Source organism: Glycine soja, chromosome 11, assembly GCF_004193775.1.
Source record: "Glycine soja cultivar W05 chromosome 11, ASM419377v2, whole genome shotgun sequence".
Taxonomy (NCBI): Eukaryota; Viridiplantae; Streptophyta; class Magnoliopsida; order Fabales; family Fabaceae; genus Glycine; species Glycine soja.
Window position 1 is genome coordinate 49,944,594 of NC_041012.1, and position 17,837 is coordinate 49,962,430.

Consider the following 17,837-nt stretch of genomic DNA (forward strand, 5'->3'; position numbering starts at 1 on the left):
ATAAACTAGGAGCTCAAGGTATATCTTTATTATAAAAAATTTATAACGACCCTGCGCGATCTTTGTCATATATCCTGACTCATTTGCTTTCCTAGAGCTATATATACATTTGCCTTTCTAACATTAAAATGGGATACAGATAACAAAACAATAGAATATATTTTACCATTACACTAATTACTATTGCAATATTCATATTTATTTCTTTCTTTTTTCCTTTGGTTAAAGTTGTTAGAATTAATATCTCATGCAAGAGACATGTGACTTATGAAAGAACTAATAAATAAATAATTAGTCCATAATATTTATTAATGTCATATGAATCAAGTGAGAGAATGTTAGAATTAATGTCTCATGTGAGAGACTTGTGACTAATGAAAGGATTAATAAATTAATAATTAATAATTAAGAGTTAAATTATAATTAGGTTTAATAGGAGAAGTTTCTAGGGTCTATTTGATGAAAGTAATTGTTATAAAAGGAGTTAATACGTAAATTAAGGTCCTCTTCCAACTGGAAAGTGTTCCCATATCCATCACGAAACGGGGAGAGACAGAAAATAAAGGTTTAAGGAAGTGAAATCTTATTTCTCTCATCTTTTAAGGAAATCGATCAAAGTATACCGTAAAGAAATATACGCATTATTATCTATTGTTTATTAATTGTATGTGAGAATTATAGGTTTTAAGATCATGTTGTTTCCTATAATTGATAGAATTGATAGTTTAGGAAACCCCTTAAAATTTTACATGTAATATTAGAGCATCTATTATGAAATTTATAATTCTCCAATAATGATTTAATTTTTTCCAATTATGCATGAACTCTAATTATAAAATTTAAGGATAATTTATTTTTTTTCAATTATGCATCAAACCTAATTATGAAATTTAAAAATTTTATCGTTCAATTCTAATTTTGGGAAAGAAAGCCAAAAGTGACGTTTTAGTTTAACCGCAGATTAGTGCCTTTTATATGAGATCAAAGATGACAATCATATTATAATAATAATAAAATTTGGCAATTACGTACCACTTTAGAGAAAGATCATTAATGTGCAGCTTTAATTCCAATTCATGGAAAAGCGTCCGTCGGATTAATGTACAGTTTCAATTTCAATTCATGGAAAAGCCCCGGCATGTCGTTAGGAGCATGGAGTATGAATATTTTGAAATTGCTATATGCAAATCTCATTTTGCTATTCACAATCTCACTTGCTTATTTTCCCAAAAATTATTATTAAACATGATTAAAGAATTAAAAGTTTATACTCTGCAATTAAATTAACATGAATGTTTTAAGATTGTCAGAGAAAGTAAATATGTATATGTTGCATATTCCTTTGAATGCGTTTGAATGCAAAACACAAATAAATGCGAATATTATTTTATGACCTGGAATGAAATTAATAAAATTGTTATGAATTGTTAATAGCAATAAGTATGTGCAGGTCATATGTATGTTGAATTTGTTAGTTACTAAAGTGGCAAAATTTACAAGGTTATTTAATTCCAAATTAATGATTATTTCAATTACTCAGACCATATATATTTGGTTGGAATTAAATGTATGTTGAATTTTTTAATCATCAAAGTGGCCAAATTTGTAAGGTTATTTAATTCCAAATCAATTATTATTTCAATTACTTATAGAATAATGGATGTTAAATTATATGATTATTGGTTTATGGGTAATTGAAATTCATTGCTATAAGGCATTTATGGATCGCCCAAAGGTTGATTAGTTATTCTTATAATTAATGAATATAATTGTAGGCGATTTGTGTGTATCATTAGTTTTATTTATATATCCAAAGGAAATAGATATTACTAATTGGTGCATATTTAATTGCCAAATAATGTTAAGAATTTTTATTAGCATCATTATGTGTGTATGTTGGGTGTTGGTGTATGACTCATCATATTTATTTATTTCCTTTTTTTCCTTTGATTAAAGTTGTTAGAATTAATGTCTCATGTGAAAGACATATGACTTATGAAAGGACTAATAAATAAATAATTAGTCCATAATATTTATTAATGTCACATGAGTCAAGTGAGAGAATGTTAGAATTAATGTCTCATGTGAGAGATATGTGACTAATGAAAGGACTAATAAATAAATAATTAATAATTAATGGCTAAATTATAATTGGGTTTAATAGGAGAAGTTTCTAGGGTTAACTGCTACTTAATGGGAGTAGTTGTTATAAAAGGGGTTAATACCCACTAACGTGAAATAAGGTCTCATTCCTGACAGAAAAATGTTATCTCTCACCCATATCCATAACGAAACGGAGAGAGGCAGAGAAGAAAGGTCTAAGTGAAATCTTATTTCTCTCTTCTTCTAAGGAAATCAAAGTACACCGGAGAGAAGTCTTCCTATGAAGAAAGATACACATTATTATCTATTATTTATTGATTGTTTGTGGGAATCATAGGTTTTAAGATCGTGTTGTTTCTTATAATTGATAGAATTGATAGTCTAGGAAATCCCTTTAAATTTTACAAAAGTTTTCTTAAAAGTTTTTTATATGCATAAACAATAAGTTGTTTAGAGTGGTAAATTATAGTTTAAATTTCCTAATCTGAAGAGATGTAGCTAGACCCTTACATTTAATAATTTAACAACTTAAAATGCTTTAAAAAAGCAAAAAAAATCTCCTCTAAATGAGAGTACGTTTTAAAAAGTAAATAATTTTGGTTGTTAATTAAAACATACATTTTTTAAATCAATTCACCAAAACAAAAAATAATAACTAATGGAAAAAATCCAAGCCTTGCATAGGATAAAGATAAAGATTAGGATGTATAAGTGAGAGACAACCTTCATTCCTTGATTTAACTTTCAGGGTTGAGTTATACTCAAATTTACATTCTAAGATAGTATCAAAACATATTCAAGATTAATTCAAATGATCACCCACCATGTTAGTTAGGCACCAAGCCCCAAAAGTACTAGGAGTGAGTGCACTCTTTATTGGGAAAATTAAATTAAGCTAAATTTATACTTCTCCGGTCCTATATTGGTCACATCCTAGAAGGAATATTTGGTCCTATTTATAAGTCACTAACGATTTTTCAATTTTGTCCTTTATACTCTTCTCAATACTTCATTATTAGGAAAGAGAAATATTGAGATTGAAGCTTGCTATTGGTCCATATTCATTGATGAAGATAATACAATAATGGATGAATATTAATAATGACGAAAGAGAGAAAATGTGAGATGATAATTTTTAAAATAATTATCTTAAAATAATTTAAATAATATTTTTTTATTAAATAATAATATAAAATTATTTTAACTCTTAATGCACAAACATTGAACTCAAGTATGTTTTGATTTTTTTAAAAGAGAGCACGTACTTGAAATATTTGTGATAGATAAATTTAGTCCTTGAAAAATTATTACATCTATTTTTTTTCACAGTAATTAACATCTTATTTAAAAATTCAAATCCAATTCCACACATTATATAGGTCCTCAAATGTCCCTTTAAAATTATGAAATGATTTTTTTTACATCAAAGATAATCCCCAAACCTACTTTACCTATGTGTAAAAGACAAAGAGTCTTTTTATTAGCTGATGATATGACTAGATCTTTGGGTAAAACAATCCCAAATAATATTTAAGAGGGACGCACAACTGATGGGACGAATTTGCAATTTACAGAGACGTCCAACTCTCCATCTAATAAACAACCGAGGTACCGAATTTACCCATATGTGCGAGTATATATCCCATGCATGTAAGATGAGCTTTTTTGTAATTACAATGAAAAAATATTATTAACATTTCATTTAGGTTTAGCCGTGAAAGAAGGGCATTCGCATTGCCCATCCAATGAGCCATTGTCTACACGAACGTACGCGAAAACAAAATGATCACTTGGCTCTTACACATCGGCATTTTCCTATAATATTTTCAATGAGGAAGGAAATAGACATGATGATAATGTAGATGAGTGATTTGTATGACAATTTGGCACGTGTGCTTGCTGGACAATGAACAGGGGAATGCCAAAATAGAAAGAAAAAAAAACCCACCAAAATCATTTCACATAAGGACTTTCATTTATTTAGAACAAAGAATCAAATATATCTAGATCAACCGAGAAAACAGCGACAATTCCATTAAAATTTAAATTAAAATCTGAAACAAAAGTAGGCAACGGAAGACCCATCTTTTGAAATTAAAAATGAGAGTGAAGGAAGCTCGATTTGGAGAAATATTTATTAAGCATATTGAAAAAGTAGAAACAAGCACGGAACTAACAAAGAAAGAAAATAAACAAGTACATAATGGAATCCAATTCTTTTATTACGATTTTACTATTTATTTCTATTGTTCAATACACATTTTCCTCATTAATATATAGTCAAATTGCCTTTGAAGATGTATGTGTTAAAACATAAAGCTACGAAACCTTGCAGCTCCTGAACTTCGAAGAACCGCGTTAATGTGGGTTTTATTTTCAGTATAACTTTTCAATATAAATAAATAAATAAATTATTTATTGGATTAAAGTGATATAAGCGGTCAAAAAAGAAACGCAGAAAGAGCTTAAAAAAGCATCTTAGCATCATTAATAAACTATAATTTTCCCGGAAAATAAAAAAATAAACAAAAAAACCATTTCACTGAGGGGAAAAAAATCCTAACAAGAACAAGGAGAAGGGAGATGAAGAAATTCAAACCTCCAAGTTATATGGATCCTAATGAAGCACACTTATGAGCCAGAAGATATTCTTTTCCAGAGTGCGTTACAATGGTAATTAACCTGTACAACAAGTAATAAGTAAGATAATGTTTATACACTTTATTATTATAATAACCTCTCTTCCAAATTTCATGCGTTTTCTCGAATCCAAACGACAATGCAGAAGAAGAAACGACATGAGATGGCATGAGTCTGTCATACATACCCCGAGTGTGAACATGTAAACATAATATTAAGTGAAAGTTGAATGTTTCTTGAGTTTTCACGTTGTTGTTGCCACTGCCTTGTGTTTATTAACTACTAGTAATAAGGAGGAGCAGTGATGACGTGGAGTTGAGAAACGTGAATGGTGAGAGTGAGAGACAAATTGATGCAAATGGGTTAATTTTAGAAACTATTTTCCCATATAGGTCCCTTTCCAAACTAATATCAGAGGGGGCATGTTTTCTACGTAACCTTAGACCTATTTCGCCAGCATGCATGGCGATATGAGCCTTGTGGAGACACGTTACAGAACCCGCTAGGATCATTGGCGAGACACCTGCATCAGGTATCGTTGATTTGACTAGCAATATATGGAGTGACGTGGATTGGGTCTCGCCAGTGCCAATGGCGAGACACAGGTGGTGCAGGCTGTGCTGGCTAAGGCTTTGGAGTTGCAACAGTTTTTGACTAAGCTTCGTGGGTATCGCCATTAGGACTGGCGAAATAAGCTTCGTGAATTATAAAAACACTACCCTAAATGAAAGAAGGCACACATTCATCTCTTCCTCCTTGCTGGCTGTTACACTCGTGCTGGTGGCGAGAAGCTTTGGCTTGCTATTCTTCTATTTTCAGTTGTCTCAAACTTGGTAACTTAGTTAATATTTTTTGCATTTTATTTATTTAGTTATTTCTGTTCTGATAATTAAATAAATTATTTTAGGTATTATAAAATTTGTATGCAATGGAATAGTTTTAGGTATTAATATTATTTGTTTTAAGTATTGTAAGTTTGTATGCTAAGTTAGTTTTAGTTTGTATGTTAATATTATTTGTAAGTTATTAGTTTTGTATGCTACGTTAGTTTTAGTTCTTAGTTTTATATGGTACGTTAGTTCTAGTTTTAAGTATTGTAAGTTATTAGTTTTGTATGCTAGTTTTAGTTTTTTATGCTATGTTAGTTTTAGTTTTAGGTATTTTAAGCTATTAGTTTTGTATGCTAAATTAGTTTTAGTTGTAGGTATGGTAAGTTATTATTCAAATATATTTAAATTTTGTATGCTACATTAGTTATATGGTACGTTAGTTTGTATTAATTTTGTATATATATTGTTTTAATTTTTGGCCGCAAATATATATATTTTGTTATTTATTTAAATTTGTGTTTGCATGTAATTTAATTTATTTGTAAAATATATTTAAATTTTGTTATTTGTATAATATATTTTGTTATTGAAATATATGAATTAAAAAATATATAATTTGTTATTTATTTAAAGTTGTGTTTGAATGTATTTGAATTTATTTGTAGAATATATTTAAAATTTGATATTTGTATAATATATTTTGTTATTGAAAAATATTTATTGTGTTATTTGTATAATATATTCTCTGCATATTAATTTTTGTTACATATTGTGTTACATAATTTATTTTGTATATATATTGAATTAAGTTTTTATAAATGTACTTAATTTTTTTTATTTTATGTATAAATAATGTAAAAAAAAATTGTCAACTTAATTATTGTATTATATTTTATTTTGCAGTATCAATGACATCTTCCTCATCATATTCATCAAATATAAAAATTAAGTCTGGTCCAATTGATGGTGACGTTTTATGGATGCAACATAAACATGTTTCAGAACATATTTGGAATGTGGAAGAAGATAGAAAATTACAATTAAACGAGTTGTCTCCACGTATCAAGGTCAAGAAGAAATACCAGGGGAAATTATTTCTCTACTTCGGCAATCTGGTTTTTACTGAATTATGAATATGGGATATTTAAAAATAAATGTGGCACTAATTAGTGTCTTGATAGAAAGATGGAAGCTGGAAACACATACTTTTCACATGAGATGCGGAGAGTGCACTATTACTCTTCAAGATGTATCTATTTTATTAGGTCTCGATGTGGATGAGTCACCATTAATTGGTCCAACAAACTTTAATTGAGCTGACTTATGTGAAGAATTGTTAGGAGTTAGACCACAAGAAGGTGAACTTCAAGGTAGTGTGGTTAAATTAAGTTGGTTGACTCGTCATTTTGCACAATTAAATAACCATGATGATAACTTACAACAACTAGAAAGGTTTACCCGTGCATGGATCCTAAGATTCATTGGAAGTGTCTTATTTGTTGACAAAAACAGTAACAAAATTTTCCTAAGTGTAGCACGTATGCATGGGAACCTGTTATAGTTACTTATTTATATAGAGAGATGTGCAACGCCACCGATTATAAAACTAAATCAATCGGAGGTATATGCATCTTAATACAAATATGGGTATGGGAACGATGTACAACTTTGGCTCCAAAGAGGACTCCTCCCCTAATAGAAAATAAACTAGTAGGGCACAGGTTAGTCGATTTAAAAATTAGATTTTATTTCAAAATATTATTTGATAGATTTCATTTCAAAGAGGACTCCTCCCCTAACGTATATTAATTTGTAATTTTTTTAGGTGGCTGCGACGTGGAAATCAAGATATCGGCAATGATGATTTGATAGTTCTTCGCCGTAAATTAGATATTATGAAACGACATGAGGTGAGAACATGTTGATATATTGGTTAAATAATAAATAATATGTCATATTTCACTGAAATCATTACAACTATGTTGTTATATGCAGTTTTTGTGGGAGCCTTACACAACAAATGTTATGTCAGTGTTGTCTCCCATTTGTTTAGTTGGAAGTGTAGCGTAGTCCGCGGTGGTGCCACTGATTTGTTTCCAAGTTATTGAGTGGCACCAATTGGATAGAGTATTAAGACAATTTGGAATGCAACAACCAATTCCAGGGTGTCCTTTGTAACCCTTGAATATTCATGGCATAACACTGAAAGAAAAACATGATGAAAAATTGGGGGCAACTGTTTGCCCTAATGATAAATCAATGGAACAATCGAGCTAATTTTAGGGTCGACGGTTATCCCCGACAAGAGGACGTACTGAGCTTTAACTTCGACTATGTGGTTTGGTATAAGCGAAAAACAAAGATGTTTGTTGACCCTAAAAATGCAAACACAGCAACATTGGTGTTTTTTTTTGTTTTTGAATATTGAACTTCAAATTATTTTTGAAATCATTGTCATTAATTTGCTGACCGTAATAATTGCAGGCTGAAGTTGCAGAGACATTACAGTACATGGTGTCTTCACAAGGGAGGAATACATGGACAGTTGATGATCTCGTGCCGTATATGGATAAAGTAACCATTTTATTCGAAGAGTAAGAGAGAATCATCAAGCCTCTGTCACATGGTCCACCAACAGAGCATCAATTTGCAGTCCAAAAGAGTTCATATTCTCCCGTCAAGTGTTGAAACTCAAGACATTGGCAAACGAAGGGAGGTTGTTGAAGTGGAACCATACTTCTACCCAAAGATGGAAGAGCGTGACCATGGAATGTATTACACACCACAAACATTTTCTCAGACACAGATGTATCAGTATCCTTTCGAAGGTCATCAAACTGATACTTCTGCAAGCTCTTCAACAATGGGTGGTGTTGCAGAAACATATCCCAATTGTTTATGGTCTGCTATAACCCCTTCACAGCAACATGATGCCCCAATTCCAACACCTAATTTCCCATTAGGTACTCAATAGAATGTACCAGGAACAATACCTGATATGGAGGAATTGTTAGGTCTTGATTTACATCACCAATTTTCTGTTGAGCCTGACCAAGTTGAAGTGGGGGGACATCAGGGCAGAAGAAATCCCGATAGGCAAGCACAGAGATGGGAATGATCATGCGACACATCCTCACGTCATCACCGACATCATAACGACTGATTTTCATGTCTCTGTTTAAATATGTTGTTGTATGTTTGTAATTTCAATTCGAGACTTTGATTATCGTTTATTTTATGAAGGTTTACAAATGGATTGACTTTATGTCGTTGAAATATTTAAAATAAAAGGTTTTGAAAGAACATAATAAATAATTTTAAAAAAAACTCATCATGGATAGATACGATTTTATTCAATAACACAAACTAAATACATAAGTCAATTTCTTTAACAACTTCCACGTTCCGATTGCATTGGACATCAATGCATGTTGTGTCTTTCTGCTCCATATCTAATACATTTTTGTCGGTGCTCAGATGATTCGTGTCAATCCATCTCATTCCTTATTCTCGTTGATTTTGGCCGACCTTTCGCACATATTGTAGTTGGATCAAGGATAAGTGTCCATGAGTCATCGGAAGGAGGAATTGACTCTTCATTCCCAAGAGGCCACCATTGTGCGGAGTAAGCTTTTAAGATGTGCTTATTTGTGTAAACAACATCTACATATTGGAAGTAGTTGATGCTCACATAACCACAAGCAGCAATAATGTGTGAACATGGATAGTGAAGTGTTGAATACTTTCCGCATTGACAATAATGGTCATTCAAGTTAACTGCCCACTTTTGTCCGCCACGTTGAGTTATAGGATTGAAGGTCTCCTCTACTTCAAACCTTGTCGAGTAGATATCATAGACGCAGACGATGTGCGAACAAGCTTGTTCTTGATTTTTTGAAGTTCTTTAACAACCTTAGAACAATATACTTGTCCTTCATTTAATTGTCTTTGGGCTTGTCGACCACGATCAACAAAGTACTTTTGACACCTATTATATGTTGATTTCACCAACGTTGTTATCGGTATGTTGCGACAATCCTTCAATACCTTATTTACACATTCAGATAGGTTGGTTGTCATGTGGTCATATCTACATCCTTCTTTATCATAAGCCATAGTCCATTTTTCCTTTGAAAAGCGATCAATCGATGTTGCTATGGATGAACTCAATTGACAAAATTTTTCTAAATTTTCATCAAATATATGCTTGCAAGGAGTGTAGCCTGCATAAAATTAGTTAGCAACAATAAATTTAAGTATATACGAAACTTAAATTAACTTTATATTATAAATTAAATCTTACCCAATTTCTTCAACATTTCTTTTTGCTTGCTATGTGTCGGGCGCAGTATACATGATAACCGTGGGGAGGTTGCCAGCCAAGTGCTTCGTTAGCAACAACAGACTTTATACTCGGGTGACGATCAAATATGAGACAAATACCATTTTTATCTGTGACGTGTTCACGCAAGTGTGCCAAAAACCATAACCACGCTGTTAACGTTTCACCTTCGAATGCGATGAATGCTAGAGGAAGAACACCACCATTTTCATCTTGTGATGTGGTCATTAACAGGGTCTCACGGTATTTTCCGTATAAATGTGTGTCGTTAACTTGTATGATTGACTTACAATAATTAAAAGCCTATTTACATTGACCGAAAGTCCAAAATATTCTATGAAACTGACAGTGTTCACGACTCACCGTATTCCCAACAATAAAATCGTCATGCAGTATTTGAAAATAGGATCCAGGAGAATGATTTTGCATGTGTTTTAGCCACGACGAAAGTTCCGCATATGACTCTTCCCAATCACCATATTCAATTGCAATCGCTTTTTGTTTCGCCAACCATGCTTTTTTTGTACGAAACCTTATAGGCAAATTCAGAGCTTATCCTTTCTTGAATCAAAGAAACTTTTATTGATGAATCTTCTCTGATCATGCTTGTTAATAAAATAAAATAAATTTAAATAACATTTAACGCAAAAGTAGGAGAATATGAACATAAAAAACGTACCTACTACACAAGTGGTAATTAAATTTGAATCATCCTTCTCGTGATCTTGTGTCATAGTCATATTCAGACATGTATGTGGTCCAGCCCATTGTGTCACTCTCCATGAATCTGGTTTTTAGACAAAATTGCCCTTATATAAAAAGGGCAAGGACACTCTGCGATTTTAGTCAGGCAACAAACAATATATTTGTGCGATTTGCTTTCAACAACTTTAAAACTTTGATGCACCTTCATAACATATTATTTCAATGCATTTTTGACTGCATCCTTACTATCAAAATCCATGCCAACATATAATTCTTCCCCAACATTAAAACTCGATGGCATCTCCAAACCGCAACTGTCCTCCTCATCAGGATAACTCTAATTGATATTTTTATAATGCAAAGCATCATTCCAAAATGGATTTTGAATTCCTTCTACACCTAATAGTTCAAAAAAAGAATTCAATTCAATACAATTGTATCTAAAATGATAAATGTATTCAACTATTTTTTAATTTAATAAAACATACCTTCTCTTGGGTGAACAATTGTAACTGGTTGAATCATGTCGATGATTTCATCATCGGTATCAGATATACCATCAACACTGTCGTCTTCATCTATAGACTCTTCAACATATGAGTTAGACACAAGATAATCATCATCATCATCTTCATTATCATCTAAATTGTTTAGATTTCTTGGCTGTTCCAACTCATTATTAGATAAATTATTTCCACATGATGTAACAGAATTTGCAGAAAGAAACCTAGAACCACTAGCAACATCCTTTTCTACATACAATTCTAGAACTGACATTTCTTGTTGTTGTTGAAAACTTTCGATCATAGTTTCAACATCTTCGTCATCACAATTTTACAACACAATATATTTTCTTGAAACTAAAATCTACAACTTATAGCAGAAATAATTTCATTATTTTCTAACTTTACCTTATCTCCAATTTTTTTTTTCAAAGCATTGAACCTAATTTCACGTTTAATCTGAATCGCTTTTTTACTGCCTTCAAATATTACACCATCATTCTCTTCATATACCCTTCCATTGAAATACAAGACTATTATAACCGAATTCATCATATACCTACAAAAACAATATTATAAATAATTAATCGTAACAACAATAACTTCAAAATAAAAAAATCTAACTACAAAAAATACTAAACTTAAACTTCAGATTAAAAAATCATTCTAAAAGAAATTATTACTTCAAATAAATAATTTTTGAATGATCTCGGAAGAATTATTGAGAAACTTGAAAAAATTAAACGCTTTCATAGTACAAAAGGTTCAAAGCAGAAATTTTAAGCCAAAAGAAAGCATCAAAATAACCGAATTCATCATATACCTAAAAAACAATATTATAAATAATTAACGATAACAATAATAACTTCAAAATAAAAAAAATCTAATTACAAAAAATACTACAATTAAACTTCAAATTAAAACTTTATTCTAAACAAATTATTACTTTAAATTAATAATTTGTGAATGATCTGTGAAGAATTATTCAGAAACTTGAAAAACAAAAACTCACGTAAAAAAACTTGAAAGTAAAATTTTAAGATAGAAATTTGAAGGCAGAACAAAGTATTAATCGAGCTTCTTCCAAAGGAGTAACCTGTTTCGCCACTCAAATAAATAATTTGTGAAGACAAACTTTAAAAACTTCAAGCTTCAACGTAAAAAATGGTGGAAATATGAAGGTAACAAACAAAGCATAAGGGTACAAAGCAGCATTTGGCTTTCTTTTAAAGGATCTCGGTGCACCTGTCTCGCCACCATGAATGGCGGAAACCGTACCTGTCCCGCCCATGGTAATGGAGATAACAGCCTGCTACCCTGCGCCCTCCAGCTACGCCTGCACGCCTACTCTGAACCAAGCTGCCACCTCAGCTGTCTCGCCATTGGCACTGGCGAGACCCTCTCCACATCAGTGCCTATGTCGCCAGTTAAACCAGCGATACCTGATGCAGGTGTCTCACCAATGGTCCTGGCGGGTTCTACCACGTGTCTCCACAAGGCTCATATTGTCATGCATGCTGGCGAGATAGGTCTAGGGTTACGTAGAAAACAAACCCCCTCTGGTATTAGTTTGGAAAGGAACCTATATGGGGAAATAGTTTCTAAAACTAACCCATTTGCGTCAATTTTCCTGTTTCTTCTTGCATTCTATTTTCGGCTTACGGAATGATCAATCAAAAATATAAAATTATATTCTAGGATACCATTTTTTGGTTTTTGAAATGACCAATTTAGAAGATAAAAAAACATTTTGAAAAGGGTGCATAAAACAACATGGAGGCCTAGAAAGTAACAACCAAGTTTGTGGGTTGTTGGTTCTTGCATAAAAAAATTGCTTCATGCACAACTTTTGGGCAATTGCTTCCTGCATCCCATAGTGATATGAACAGACAAAAATGTCCTTACACTCAAAACCTCAGCACCTCATCTTCCATTTCTCATCCTATGTCGCCAAGCACCTTGTCACCACCACTATCTGTTATAACAATAGTTTATGGCAAACCAAAAAAATTATTGGCTGAGTCGCGGACAATGTCACTTTCTTTAAGACGTTTTGTGGCACTGTCAAAAATTGTGCAAGCAGACTATCAACCACGAAGTTCCCAGGATAAAACAACCCAGATCACTGTATAAGATTCTCACTGCACTGAGGGAACCTTTTCTAGAATTACACCCTCTTGTATGACTTGAAAAATCACTCTAAAGCTGCCCGAAAAATATGACTTGAAAAGTCACTCTAATAGCCAACCGAAAAATATGACTTGAAAAGTCACTATTATAGCCAACCGAAAATATGACTTAAAAAGTCACTCTTATAGCCAACCGAAAAATATGACTTAAAAAGTCACTCTTATAGCCAACCGAGAATATGACTTAAAAATTCACTTTTATAGACAACCGAAAATATGACTTAAAAAGTCACTCTTATAGCTAACCGAAAAATATGACTTAAAAAGTCACTCTTATAGCCAACCGAAAATATGACTTCAAAAGTCACTATTATAACCAACCGAAATTTTAGAGCGACAGAAAAAAAGAGGGAGAAGTTTGCCGAAAATGCATCGGCTGAAATATGGGAGGGAGAAAGAAAAGTTGAGGAAATGAGCTCTCTATATATAGGGAGTGAAACATTATTCAAGTGTTTATCCTAAGCAATGTGGGACTTGAAGCCTTTTTTTTTCTTTCTTTTTTTTCAAACTTTCATCCTTTATTCTAACACTATCGTCGAAGGTTGAGGAGGACATTAGGTGAAATGGGAGACATTGTGTGGATTTCTCCGAGGAGGTTGTTTTCTCAGGTGTAACAATAGAATATCAATAATTTGTATAAGAAAATTGAATCAAGTAGTACCCATATTAATGATTTGTTAATAATATTAGATACGTAGAAGAAGAATAGAGCTAGGTGTGGGGATGGCGGTGGGTCTGTGGTCGAGGTTGGTGGTTTAATGGGGTTTAGGGACACTATAATAAAGGTGTTTTGTTCTATGGATGTAGGGTTTTTGGGCAGCTATGGATTCATATAGTTTTTGGATGGCTGTAGTGAGACAATCATGTATTGTGTCATGAATTTGTTGTTGGGTATCAAGCTGAGCCTATAAAGCTGACAACTTTCCAGCAATAGCTAGGAGGCATTCCTTTGTTTCCTTGCACATTGGTCTGGGAAACATTGGAACGATATGAAAGCACAAAATGATAGCTACCAATTACTGAAAACAAGGTCTATAACTATTTTGTAAATAAAAAGGTAGGTCAACATTCTTTGTCTCTTTTCATTCAATATACATCATTAATAAGCTCGAGTCTAACGGTGCATACAACGATCTTAACTATCTATCTGGATGCTAAGATTTTAGGGAATTCAAACAACTACAGTTGGTGCCAACACAACCAATCAAACTTCACTAAAACATAAATTTAATATTTAATAAAGTCCATAAACTAAACATGCTTGTTGTTGTTAGTTTAGGCCTGTTGGTTGAAGGCCCTTCATCATCATATTTGATCTTGCTATTAGTGGGGGTGGCAAGTGGCAATGTTTGACGGAGTCAGCGTGTATTAAAGAAAACTGAATGGATTTCTTAAAGAGGGAAAAAAATAGAGAGGGAGGAAGTAGGTAGATGAAAAAAGAAAATAAGATAAATAGATAAGAAATAAGGTGAAATTATAAGTTGTTTTGTTTAAAAGAAAATGAAGACAAATAAAGTGAAAGTTAACCTTCTCAGATTGTTTGGTTTAAAAAAATTAAAAATATATTTTTACTCTTACTAAACATTTTGTATAATCTGATACCAATACACTAACACCACATATGCCGTTTTTACGATCCAACTTGTTTTAAGAAAAAAGAGTGATAAATAGATTAAAAAAAATTTAAACATGAGAAATCATAATAAAGATTATTTGATATGTTTTCAATTATTAGATTAAAAAGAGTGGAGTCTAAGTTTTTAAAGTAAGATTTAGGGTGAACCTGAAATGATTTTATCATTATTCCAATCTTATCCGAAAATTTGTTAGGATCATATAGATGATTTCAAATCCAACTCAATCAAGATTACTGAGTAAATTAAATCATGGACAAAATCAGGTTAATTAACCCTAACTTATTATTATAATATATATTAATTTTAACAACGTGTATAGTTAGATCACAATTAAAATAAAAAAGTATAAAATTTTAATTAAAGTATATTTTACATCATAAAAAACTTAAAGTAAAATATTATGAGTCTAGTCTAGATTTCTTAAGAAAATATAAAATACTGAACCAACTTAAGACAATCCGACATATAACTCTTTAGGGGGTTTTCAAAATATATCAAGTGTAATTTCTTAAATACGAATCCGTGAAAACAAACCTCTATAGCTAGCTAATTTCCTAAATTGATCATGTGTGCCAATGGAAATCAAACAAAAAAAGAAGAAGATGTAAAGCAAGTTTTATTAATTACTATTTAGTAGGGAATTCATTATCGATCATGATTCATGACGAGAGATTTCTTACACAAACCAGATGTAGCTAATTGGAATATTGAAGGTATAATAAATCCTTCACCATAAAACAAGCTTGCAAGTCAATCATATGTATTATTGACATATCACTAGGGATGTTTCAAGAGAGATAAAGACTTGTCCCTTGATTAGGCAAAGGATTATTTCATAGGCTGATTCAACAAACCCAGTTATTCTTCTATTAGCAAGTACTTCAAAGATCTAAATACCAGGTGGCGGGGGTGGCGGGGGTGGTGGCGGGGTTGTAGGGCTACCTGCATAAAAAAGATTAATTTTAAACCTTAACATCTAAACATTTGAGAAATACAATAATAAACCATGTATGTGAAGCCTGTTATATAAATAAAATAAATATAAATATATCTAATGTAAGAAAAAAAATCATTGGAAACCACACTATAGTTGCAAAAAGTATAATTATACATGGGCTAATTACACATAAATGCATTTGAGTATATGTATTTGTGTAAAATGAATTCTCTCGTGTTAGATTTTTACATAATTTTTTTTCATTTAAAAAATTGTATTTATCTCTCTTCTTATATTTACATGTTTTTTTTAATCGATTGTGCTATTTTTTTATCAATCAGAAAATGAACAAAAGTAGTGAGAAGTCAAGATACAATTTATTTTTGATAAGGCTCAACTGAAATGAGTTTGTTAGTAAATGCAAAAATAAAAATGTATTAGTTAATTATATTTCTTAATTTATATATGATTTATATATTTAAGCATTGAAAAAAAATGCAGTAGTAGTAATTGGCAAAACAAAACATACTAGAAGGATAAACACAATGAGTGAGAGATGGCATGAGACAATCCGCTAAAGCCGATGTAGCAACGTTAGGATTAGTGAAACAATATCGTGCACTGACATGGGAACAGGTTTTCAAGACGGCTCTGAATTTTACAGTCTCAATGAGGAGTGGCTGATTTTGGATTGAGCCAGGAAGAGACGACATTGAAGCTAGGTTGTTGTTATCTTGGGGATCTTTAAGTGAGGCTTTATGGTCTGCCAAGCACTTCTCCATAGAATCAAAAAGGCAAAAAGACAACCCAAATGGACTATTCATTCTACTAGCCTCCTGATTATTTAATGGATCATTTCCACTGCATGTTTGAGTAACATGTGAGCTGCAATGTGTCACAAACTTTTGGAATCTAGGTGACTCATACGCCTCAATAATATTAGTGGCTTTGCCTTCTTCAGGAGTAATGGCATCAATACCAGTGTCTTCTGCAACTGCTGCACCTATAAACAGGAATAAAGTAATTAGTACCAGTCTCATTTTCTCCATTAATTGGTGCTATCTCTCAGTGATAAACTATTTTGAACTTTTGAGAATGTTATTTGCTTGGTGCTCATGTATGTGAATTTTGCAATATATATACAAGATAAACTATAGGAGCTCAAGGTATATCTTTATTATAAAAAATTTATAACGACCTGCGCGATCTTTGTCATATATCCTGACTCATTTGCTTTCCAAGAGCTATATATAAATTTCCTAATATGAAGAGATGTAGCCAGACCCTTACATTTAATAATTTAACAACTTCAAATGCTTTAAAAAAACAAAAACAAAAATCTCCTCTAAATGACAGTACGTTTTAAAAAATAAATATATTTTTTAAAATAAAAAAAAAATATTTTTGGTTACATTTTTTTAATTAATTCACCAAAACAAAAAGTAAATATTTATTGTTGTTAATTAAAACAGACATTTTTTTGTTTTGGTGAATTGATTAAAACAGAAATCGATGATTGACGCAATAAATGTGAATTTATTTAATTTTCAACCGTCATTTGGAGTATTTAAAAGAGGTAATTCTTACATTTGATGACTTTACGTACATGCCTCATTGCCTTGGGTAAGATTATTTCTTACAAAAAATGCATGTAAGAATAAAAAAGTAGTTATATAATTATTATTTTTAACTACATTCAATAATTTATCAACCATATACTCAGCAAAAAGAAAAATTTATCAACCATATTTGTGATCAAAATAATACTATAAATAAAGAAATGTTTTTCCCATTCGTGTATTGGATATATAGAATAAAAACTTCCATCAGACAATGTTGACATTTTGGAAAAATTCGGTTAACAAAGAAATGCTTCATTAAGATTAAGAGTCATTTCATTTTATTATTTAAAAATGCTTGATATTTTTGAAAGTTTTAATTCATTAAACAA

The 17,837-nt window shown here is 31.5% G+C and overlaps 1 protein-coding gene across 1 annotated transcript; it reads right to left on the reverse strand.

Moving 5' to 3' along the window:
* Nucleotides 1-15,546: 15,546 nt before the first annotated feature.
* On the reverse strand, nt 15,547-17,007 carry LOC114375823 (nodulin-20). Its single transcript, XM_028333686.1, has 2 exons — nt 16,416-17,007; nt 15,547-15,891 (listed from the first exon to the last, which is right to left on the reverse strand). Exons 1-2 carry the CDS (start codon nt 16,933-16,935, stop codon nt 15,839-15,841), a joined length of 573 nt encoding a protein of 190 aa, XP_028189487.1. The 5' UTR covers nt 16,936-17,007; the 3' UTR covers nt 15,547-15,838.
* Between the last annotated feature and the right edge of the window lie 830 nt (nt 17,008-17,837).

Bases quoted from the DNA above. Each gene is read 5' to 3' on its own strand.
- LOC114375823 (XM_028333686.1), bottom strand. From the start codon at position 16,935: ATGGAGAAAATGAGACTGGTACTAATTACTTTATTCCTGTTTATAGGT. The intron at 15,892-16,415 runs GTATGTTTTGTT...TTTTTTATGCAG, and splicing joins TCATTGTGTTTATCCTTCTA to GTAGCCCTACAACCCCGCCA.